General features: G+C 46.8%; 1 protein-coding gene across 2 annotated transcripts; it reads left to right on the forward strand.

The window, feature by feature from the left end:
• The first annotated feature begins 1,493 nt into the window (after positions 1–1,493).
• On the forward strand, positions 1,494–9,136 carry LOC119386701 (uncharacterized). Of its 2 annotated transcripts, XM_037653993.2 has the most exons (5): positions 1,494–1,830; positions 5,052–5,150; positions 7,864–7,941; positions 8,284–8,349; positions 8,528–9,136. In XM_037653993.2, the coding sequence occupies exons 1-5, from the start codon at positions 1,597–1,599 to the stop codon at positions 8,576–8,578; spliced, it is 528 nt and encodes a 175-aa protein (XP_037509921.1). In that variant the 5' UTR covers positions 1,494–1,596; the 3' UTR covers positions 8,579–9,136. The 2 variants fall into 2 exon arrangements, with proteins under 2 accessions (XP_037509921.1, XP_037509922.1); XM_037653994.2 differs by lacking the exon at positions 8,284–8,349 and having other exon boundaries at positions 1,495–1,830.
• The last annotated feature ends 803 nt before the right edge of the window (positions 9,137–9,939 follow it).

Raw genomic sequence — 9,939 nt, forward strand, 5'->3', positions numbered from 1 at the left:
TGTGACTATTGCAAGGAATGTTCATTCTTCTATTAATTTATGGAAGGGTCAAATTGCCTGGTACTGGAAAAAAATTTGGAGGACGCTTGAGGTTCGCCTTCAAGAGTAGAACGCGATAGCGTGATCGGCCGCCGTAATCTGGGACAAAAAAAGTGAGATGGCTAACCAGAGCTGATATCATACTTGCACGAGTGGTTGCAGTGATACCTACAAGTATGAGAATCAGAGAGGAACGAATATTTTCCCTAGCATTGCAGAATAAAAATCCGGTTATTCGGATCTCCGAATATCACAATATTACTAACCGAATAACAAACCGAATATCCGGTCACTCCGGTTATGCGGATTTCGAAATCGAATAACCGATGAATCGAATAGCCGGATAACCGGCTTTGCTGCAAAACCGGTTTGTTGTTGCTGCACTAATGTTAACCGACGACACGCCGGGCATGTCGCCTGCAAAAATGGAGGACAGCTTCATCGCATACCTGTGGCCGCTAGCCGGACCTACACGAAACTCTGCTACGCCAAGGTTTCACATGCACTAACTCTAGCGGAGCACAGCCCGGCGAAATAGTAACTTTCACCGTTCTCACAGGTAATGTCATTTTTCCCATGAATCGAACTGAAACGCGGAAGTTGCATTTTATTCCATCTTATGATGGACTGCACTACTCTTTTCTATCATTAGTACGTTGAATACTGTCGATTAGTTATACTGAGGATGTTCGACGTCACCGGGCTTTTCTTCCAGAACGCCCTCCTGGTGGCGCAAATTCTGTCCTACGCTTACCTTAATTTCTCTATTACGAAACCAGTTCCGTACATAATATTGACGTTTTAGAGGTTCCCAAGCATTGACCTTTCACTCTGACATTAAATGTTATTTATCTTTAGTGCCCCTTTAACGTACACTTATTAACATACATACGCAATTCAAAGGCGGCTCCGGTTTGAGCAACTGATCATCGACTCATTTCCATACCCTATACAAACAGGAAACGCCTTTGTATGCTCAGATTATAATATATAAACTTGTGGACAAATGTTCATCAAGAGCGATGACAGACTTCAGCGCCCTGTGACCTTTATCTGTCGCAGCACCCGCTTCTGAGAAGAATGCATAATTTCTTTTCCTTTACAAGTATATTGACGCAAACTGGCAGAATGGAGACCCTGTCTAGCTTCATGCCTTTCGAGAACGGGTATTTTTTTCATTTAAGACAAGATATTATAAAACACACTATAACACCGGAATCAAATAGTAAGGGAAAAATGTGCGTACGAGTACACATCTTAATGCTGATAACTTAAGTGGCAGATATGTGATCGGGGCGTAGACCTGCGTGAAGCTGGATACGGCACTTAAACTAAGCTTCTGTAAATCAATAAACCCGGAGTCGCACGCACCTGGGAAGCTCGCAAAGGAAAGCGACATTCAAGCTGACCTTTCGCGGTTCGTTCGGCGTTCGCTGCACACAGACGGCTTCCGGGTGTATGCGAGCAGCCAGATGATAAACCCTATAACTTTACATTTCTGCAATGCAGACGCTGAATACCCAGTGTGTTCCGTGGGCGGGATAGAAAGAAGGCGACATGGCCGCATTCGAGGTGACGGTGCGCGACTTCCCTGACCTTAAAGACCGGACGCGCATCCTGCTGGAACAGAGGCCCCCCGAAGGGTCGCAGTGCCTACGCTGTGGCGACCTCGCGGGACTGGCGTGGCGCGCCGTGTGCGGACACTGCTTCTGCAACGACTGCAAGGACGTCTTGACGCGGGCGCACGTGCTCACCTGCCCCGTCCACTTCGTGAAGACGCCCGGAAATATGGTGAGCACGTGAAATTGCACATATGGTGGTGGTGTTGTCGGCAACCGAACGATGGTCCATGGTTGCCAGCACAACTACGTAGGCTAAGGTAAAGAGGGGCGAATTCAGCTCTGCGTGAAAGCACATTTCTTTTTTTAAAGGGGCCTAGCAACACTTTTCTAAGTAACAGTGGAATGGCTTCACTAAAGGAGCTGATTGTCTCAGGAATCGACCACCGCAACACTTTTTAGAGTCGGTCAACTACGGAAGGAGCTACAGAGATTTGTCCCATGCTGTAATTGCTTTCTGTCTTCTCTCGTCCCGAGTGAAGTCACTGGAACGGGAAAAGTACCGCGACCGTCCTGCCCGCCGCCATATTTGGTCCAGCGCGGCCAGAGCTGCGGCGGTGCGGTGTTGATTTCACGCGGAGTAACGCATCATATTACGCTTTGCGTGCGCTGTTGCAGCCCCGAATGAAGCATACCGTTCTTCTCTAACTGATTCGGAAAGAAAGAGCGGCAGTTTTCACTTGCCTACACGCGCACGCACGCGTACTAACATGATAAATAAATGCGAACTGCGCGGTATTTACGCGCTCGGCTGTCGGTATTTATTAAATGCGAAGCATTTTAGCGAACTTCTGCGACTTCGAACGTATCTATCTATCTATCTATCTATCTATCTATCTATCTATCTATCTATCTATCTATCTATCTATCTATCTATCTATCTATCTATCTATCTATCTATCTATCTAGCCGCCCACGACTTTGTGCTCTCCTGGCCGTTTCGTTAATGGGATATACACCAAATTTGCTATGGCATAACATGACTGTATGACGAATACAAATTACAGGTGATGACATGAAAATAATATTATGCATGCCATTTACGGCATGATTTACATGCCACGCTCATGGTGCGCTCGCGGCCGCTTCGCTAGCTTGACACACACCGAAATTGGTATAGCGTGACAAGAGTGTATGACCGACACAAGTTACTGGTTCTAACGTGCAAATCATGACAGGCATCCTATGTAAAACATGATTTACATGAAATGGTGTCGGGGCGCTCGCGGTCGTTTAATGAAATGCATATAACCAAAACTGATATGACGACATATTTTTGCATTACGAAAGTTAGTGACACGTGGTAACATGTAAATCATGTTTTACATTACATGCGTGTCATTATTTCATGTTACCACCTGGTATTTATGTTCGTCATACAGTCACGTCACGCAATAGCGATTTTGATGCATACCAAGCAAGCGAACTGGCCGCGAGTTCACCATGCGCATGGTATGTGAATCATGCCTTACATAACATGCGTGCCATTATTTTCACGTTACCACCTGGTATTTATGTTCTTCATACAGTCACGTAACGCAATACCAATCTTGGTGTATATCAAGCCAATGAACCGACCGCGACAGCATCATGAGCGTAGCATGTAAATCATGCCTTACATGACATGCGTGCAATAATTTTCATTTTACTACCCGTTATTTATGTTCGTCATACAGTCACATCACGCAATACCAATCTGTAGCAGTAAGTTTTCGTGGTGTTCTGATCGTTATATGTGAGCCCAAAGTCATCAATTTTACACCAAACATAATTAGGAGCTGTCCGACGATGAGTATTGTGCATCAACTTTCTGCGGCAGCGGCGTGAAAAAAGCTGCACTGGTGCACGGGAGACCCAAACATTCTCCGAAACAACATTCGCGAATTCTTAATGAAACGCTTGCCTCACATAGGCGGGTATCAGTCGTGGGAGCAAATCTTTCCCGCCGTATTCTGTGCAGCCACACAGCCCGTCGCTTGGCATCCTTTTTCCCGCCTGGGAATAGCAAAGAGGGCTTTGCCCGTTTCCCGCCGGTTGCTGCACCGAAAAGCGGAACACCCAAGCTTTCTTGGATGCCTCGACAGGCTTGCGCTGAAGTGTCAAAACGATACGGGATGTCGTAAAGTTCCTGCACGCTATTTTGAGGCTATAAAAACACACTATAAGTCACCCTCCAAACGCCGTGCGTCGGCGGCCGGGAGACACTAGCGAGGCGAGCGAGCTTGAACATTTATGTGGCAAAGCCGCCGAAAGGGCGCGGCGCCGAAGAGAAAACGAATGCGGTACTTTTCCCGTTACAGTAACTTTAGTCCCGACGAGCACGCTGGAAGCAAAGCAGGGAGGGATGACAAGGGGAAAAGAAGTTACGTCAAGCGCGCGTCATGACCGTGACCATTTTTTCTTTTTTTCTTATGTCTCTTCGAACGCGCGGCCCACTTTTAGTGTGATCGCGAGCGCGCGAGCGGGCACGTGGCAGCCTCTCACGGCGGTTGCGGAAACTATGCAGCCCACCATGTTCAAATGGCCTGAAGATTGGGTATATGGTCCAATAATCTGAGTAGTGGCATCATTTGTAGGAAGAAGAGGGAACGATTTGTAGCGTTCTTTGAGAATTAATTGTAAATTCCAGGCCGCGTGTTGCGCTACAATATTTGGGCTCACGTGTTCTCAGGAGACTTCACTACCGATCGGTACCGTTTTCTGACCATGCTGAAAAAGTATGGCGAGGCCCCTTTAATTAAAGATGCTCGGAAAGCTTGCTCTAAATACTATCGGAATAGCAAGGCGACTGGGAAACTTACACGGACACATCGCTATAACTTTTCCTGCATGGCAGTGCATACACACGCGCTTTGGCTTGTTTAAACATCGCTAAGAATGGAATCTATTACAGTTTGTTTTATTCTTATTCACCATGGTTATCACAGCACTACTAAACAACAGCCATTGCTAAACAGTGTCTTAACAGGTTCACCACAGCGTACTCCAGCTTTGATCACGCGACGATGTGGTGAATGTGTTCTGATTTCGTCATAACCTCGTAAACAGTAGGATTCTGCCGAAGTGAAATGCTGAATGACTGCCACCGCTAAAAAACAGGAGGCTGTTTGAGTCCAGTTTGAGTTTTAGACTGATTAAGTAAAGTCATTATCGAAAGTATGTTTGTAACAAGGAGAACGTTAAAACGAATGTGGAGGAAGCCTAACCGGAGGCTAACATGTTGGTCGGAGTGTTTTGCATATATGTGCAGTTTCGTATTTTGGCGCTCTTCTATTCCATAAACATGTGCACTAAATCGTAACGCCCGATGTCGAATACTATAAAACTTGTAGTGCGCTGGTATTTGCGTGTGGTGGCTTTGAGACACGTCACGAAGCATATTCGTTTTTTCAGCTCAAGCGGACGGACCAAGGTCTGCAGGAGACGAAGGAGTGTACAGCAGTCTGCGCGTCGAGTGGTTGCACCGAATCGGGAAGCCTGCAATACATATTGGTAAAGGGATTTATACATTTTGACGGATGTATTTAAATAATGAACGACCTGGAGAAATACTCAGCCGAGGTGGATATTTAGGAAAGATATACCGCAAAATTGGTAGATAGCTTGCTTTCAGTGACAAAACGTTCATTCATTTGTCAGAGGAGGAAGCAAAATTAATGCAAAAATGACGGGACCTTTCTTATATCTTTTAAAACAGCTCCTCACCCGGCCTTCATTTGAAGAACCACTCGGGAGCTGATATAATGAATTCGCGGCTGTGCACAGAGAGGGCGTTGGTGTTGAATAGACATAGAAAATTTGGCCTGGTACCATCTTGTTTGTAGCGCTGCAAACGAAAAAACATCTATGTTTTATGATGTGGTTCAACTTATAGGGCCACTGAACGGGACTTCCTGGTTTAAGTTACCACAGGCCTTTCTCCTTGTTTCCAGCATCCTTTTTGCTTGTTCCGTTTTCATAACAACTTCATTTACGTCACACAAAAGGCACGAGACCTGATCGGCTTCGTATGCATAGTGTACCGCATGTGGCATCTGCCAAGCCACGTCAGTACTTTTGATGCATATGAGATAGAGCGAAAAAGCAGAGGTCGCCGTGAGTTCGTATACGTTGCGGCGGGCTCCTTTGTTCATGGTAACGAAACAAGGAGACAGAAAATATATTACACGATGAGAAAAAGGACGGATGTACATACCGCTATGCATGTTTCGAAACGGGCGGCGCAAGAACAATGGACAAAGGAAAGACTACACACCATGCATAACCAATTCCAACTTGCCCAGGCATCAATTCTTCTGCTGTATATACCGCACATAATATGCAATTTCTAACTTGTAAGGTGCCCAATCTGTCGCTTTCGAAGGTGCTTCTACGCACAGTGCCGGTACGTGGCTTCCGATCTTTCCACTATTAATACCCGTGAAGAACCAACAGTGGCTGGATTAGTGCCATTCCTCGCTTCACGTATAGTCGCGTTTGATTGCAAAGGGTACACGGCAACGAAACCGCACACGGGGCCTGAGCGCTGAGCAGTGTATTGTGTTGTTCTGTGTTGCGATCGCATGTGGTATATAGCTTGAGCGGCTGTGATTATATGCGCATCATCTTGCTATCGCTCTCTGTTTCTTTCTATCCTCTTCGTATCTTTCTACCCCATTTTCCACTGCAGGGCGCAAAGATCACATTTAAAAATTCCCTCTCGCAACGACTTTTCGGGCGCTGCTGTGTCCTTTCCGCTTGTTTTCTGGCTACACCACCAGATAACAATGGCCTCCACGCATCCGCAGCATCGGGGGCACCGCGCCTGCGGGAGCAAGAAAGATCGCAATCGTCTCCGCTATCTTTTACTCCCCTTCCCCCTTTCCACGACACTGAGCTATGCTTCCTTGTGAGTTTCAGTAATAAGTGTCTTTCGTATCTTCAAATGACTATTCTGAGGCAGACTAACGTGCTCTGCCATCGCACAGTACACGGATCTCTCATCATTTCGCCTCCACTCAGCGTCAAGGACACCCAGGCCCGAAAGAACCGTCGCCCGAAACAGGCGCGTCATCGCTATGCGATGAAACGTGGCACGGACCACCAAACTACGCTGGCTCGAAGACGTCAAAGAAGGCAACGACTCGTGGCGGCCATGAAAGACTACGAGCGTCGTGAACACTACAACGCGAAACAAAACACGGAAGAACAACTCGTGGGCGGCCATGGAAGATGGGCTGCGTGGGAGCGTTAGTACCAGTAGCGATAGGCAGGACAACAGCCCGCCGCGGCCATATATTAGACGAGGAGCTTGACGAACAAACAACTGAAAGCGAAAGGCGAAGCTGCAACGGATAGCGGCCTTGATGGACAAGCATGTCTCGTTTGTCGGCGCAGACAAATACTTCGAAAAGTACTATGTAAGAGACGAATTCGGAACGGCATGCAGCGTCGTCGATATACTTTGGTGCCGTTGTTGCCGGTTGTTGAGCGTCACAACACTCCACTGCACCTCGCGACGTAAACCTTCGCTTTACGCCAACTCCTACGTGTGCGTACGATCCGCCCATTTTTGTTGTTGTCGTCAACAACACTGCATTTCTTCTTTGTTGACGCTCTCTGTCTTTCTCTTAGCTCATCGTAGCATCATCATCAGCCTGAATACGCCCACTGCAGGGCAAAGGCCTCTCCCACGTTCCTCCAATGAACCCGTTCCTGTGGTTGCGTCCAGTCTGTTGCTGTTAGCGATCAGACTGTATTCCATGAGAAAGCAAGCGCGCGAGCGGGAGGCGGAAAGTTAGGTGGGCAGACGACATTAAGAAGCTTGCGGAGATAACGTGCCGGCAGTAAGCACAGGACCCGCTTAATCCGCCTCTTTCATTTTCCTGTGCGGCACTCTGCCGTTTTGGTAGGGGTGTGGTGGGGGCCGGGACAACCAGTATTGCCAGAAGCAAAGCCTCCGAGATGAAGAGACGTTTCGCGACTTTGCCGCTAGGGGAGGGCGCATGCGCCGGGGCGGCGGGGAAAAGGCGGATAGGAGAAATCATAGCATCACCTCTCGGTAAATTCGGCTGCGGAACGCACAGCCATTCTTATTGGGGAGAGATTGTGCGTCAACTTTCTTGTGCCTAATTATATTTTAATAGAATATTCTCGTAGCTGACATTGCGCGTGGGCTAATTTTTCCGTTTTGCATTAATTACCCTTTCCTTTGATTCTTACGCAGACACATTGTGAAAGTTGTCCTAAGAAGCCCCGGATACGGCGGAACTACTCTTGGCAATGCTTTGAAGGTGAACTGGAGGTAAGAAACGTCATTTACGTCGCGATTGTGCATATTCACTTTCTGCTGAGCTTAGTGTACTTCATAATGTGAGCCTGCAGAGTCGAGTAGCGAACGCTCTGGAAGCATAGGACAGAATAAATCTCGCATTTAAAAGAAACAGAAAGGCATTTACCTGCCGTTTCCAAAAACTACTTCGCCGCCACTAATTTGTCCAGCAGCCCTGCAAGATGTCCACCTCTGCGATTCCTGTATACTACAAAATAGGTCGACTGCAGCTATCTATCAATACAATTTAAGCGAGCTCTTACCGTTACTTTCTCGCCGTCACACTACTTATCTACAACCTTTGATTTATACCAGGACAATCTGCACAGTGGGCTTGTGAAGATCATCAAGCCGCCTTCGCCGGCATCGCCTAAGATCGAGGTAAAGTTCACTCGTCTAAAACAAACGTGTTCAATATTGACTGCAGAACTACGCGCAGCTCTATCTAGCTGATAGATATGTTATGGGCTCAAAAGGTCAACTATAATGTGATCATACCGTTTCCTTCTTTTCCCCCTCGAGAATGGCTGTTGATTTTGTATTCTTCTCTTTTACGCAGATGCCGAATCCTCTGGAATTTCCTGTGGTCCAGCAATGCTCGTCCTTATAGCATCGAACTCAACCCTCACTTCATCTTGTTAGCGTGCACCATTATATGTCGTCGCTGATTTTTGATCAAGTCGGCATTTTAAACTCACTCTTGCATAAATAGCTGCGACATCTATCATGTATTAGAAACTGTCGTCTTGCATGAGGTAGAGCTGTACTCTTACTCTCGCTGACACAAACTTTATAGCATTTTCCCAGTCGTTTTACGCTATCTCTGTGGTAACTGGCACCGCAAACAACTGGTAGATATTCCTCGCTAAACGATTCGAGGTCCCGGAAAGCACGTATGTTTCTACAATGCAGCAATTTACAGCTCAGTAACTATGCAGCACACGTATTATCACCATTTTGTAGCCAGATGACCAAAGTCACTGCCTGTCATCACGGTCGCCATCATCATAAATTTCGAAGTCTCGCGGTAAGCTCACCGCATTTTTCATGGCGCCATGGTAAACACATGACTCTATGACCCTTCGCTCTGTCTGGTGTCCATGTTTCCGCCATCATCAATGGGAACCCTATTTTTGGACCGAACCAGGCCAACAATAAAATTGTATTTTTTCACAACCAAACAAGGCAATTTTCTTGCTCATATCTAAGTATCTAATCTGGAATTGATATCTGCATTCAGACGGGTACCTACAGTGATGCCATCTAGTCACGTGACATGTTCCCGCCAAAACCACGTAGCAGCTAGTCATGCGACGAAAATCATGTAACAACTAGTCACGTGATTTAAAATCACACGTAACAGCTAGTCACGTGACATGTTCCCGCCATAAACACACACACACCACAACATTTATTTTTTAAAATGTGGTTCATTGCGGGTGGGACCCTTCTTCCAAGGCTGCACTGGCTACAGCGGCTCGGCGGGCCTGACTCAAAGTCGCCAGCTGGCTTCCCAGGCCATAAACAACGTAACAGCTAGTCAGGTCACGTGGCTAGTTGTTAGGTGATGTTACGTGACCTAATAAAGTGGCTGACTGGGCTAGTTGGTTGTGCATACTTAGGGTTAACAGCGCGAAAATAAGACACGGCGGACAGGAAAAAGACGAGACAAGCGCTGACTTCCAACTGAATTTTTATTGACACATATGCTCTTATATACCCGGGTTAACAGAAACCAAACGGTAACAGAAGGTGAAACCATAAGCAAAGATATGAAATAACTATACATCAACTATCACTGAGCCTGCTACGTCGACTCGCGCATCCCAAAAAACAGAGCTCCCTGTCTGACAATGCAATTGATGGCTTGCTTACGCACGTGCCCCTTTCACGCGCCATCTGAGCTGCCTCAGAGATTATACGCTCATGCTCTTCTTTAATCTTATCCACGACTGTGGTCCTTTCAAACTG

The sequence above is a fragment of the Rhipicephalus sanguineus genome, chromosome 3 (genome assembly GCF_013339695.2).
Source record: "Rhipicephalus sanguineus isolate Rsan-2018 chromosome 3, BIME_Rsan_1.4, whole genome shotgun sequence".
NCBI classification, from domain to species: Eukaryota; Metazoa; Arthropoda; class Arachnida; order Ixodida; family Ixodidae; genus Rhipicephalus; species Rhipicephalus sanguineus.

Coding starts and splice junctions, on each gene's coding strand:
- LOC119386701 (XM_037653993.2), top strand. CDS start 1,597: ATGGCCGCATTCGAGGTGACGGTGCGCGACTTCCCTGACCTTAAAGAC. Junction 5,151..7,863: donor GAAGCCTGCAATACATATTG/GTAAAGGGATTT, acceptor ATTCTTACGCAG/ACACATTGTGAAAGTTGTCC. Junction 8,350..8,527: donor CGGCATCGCCTAAGATCGAG/GTAAAGTTCACT, acceptor TCTTTTACGCAG/ATGCCGAATCCTCTGGAATT.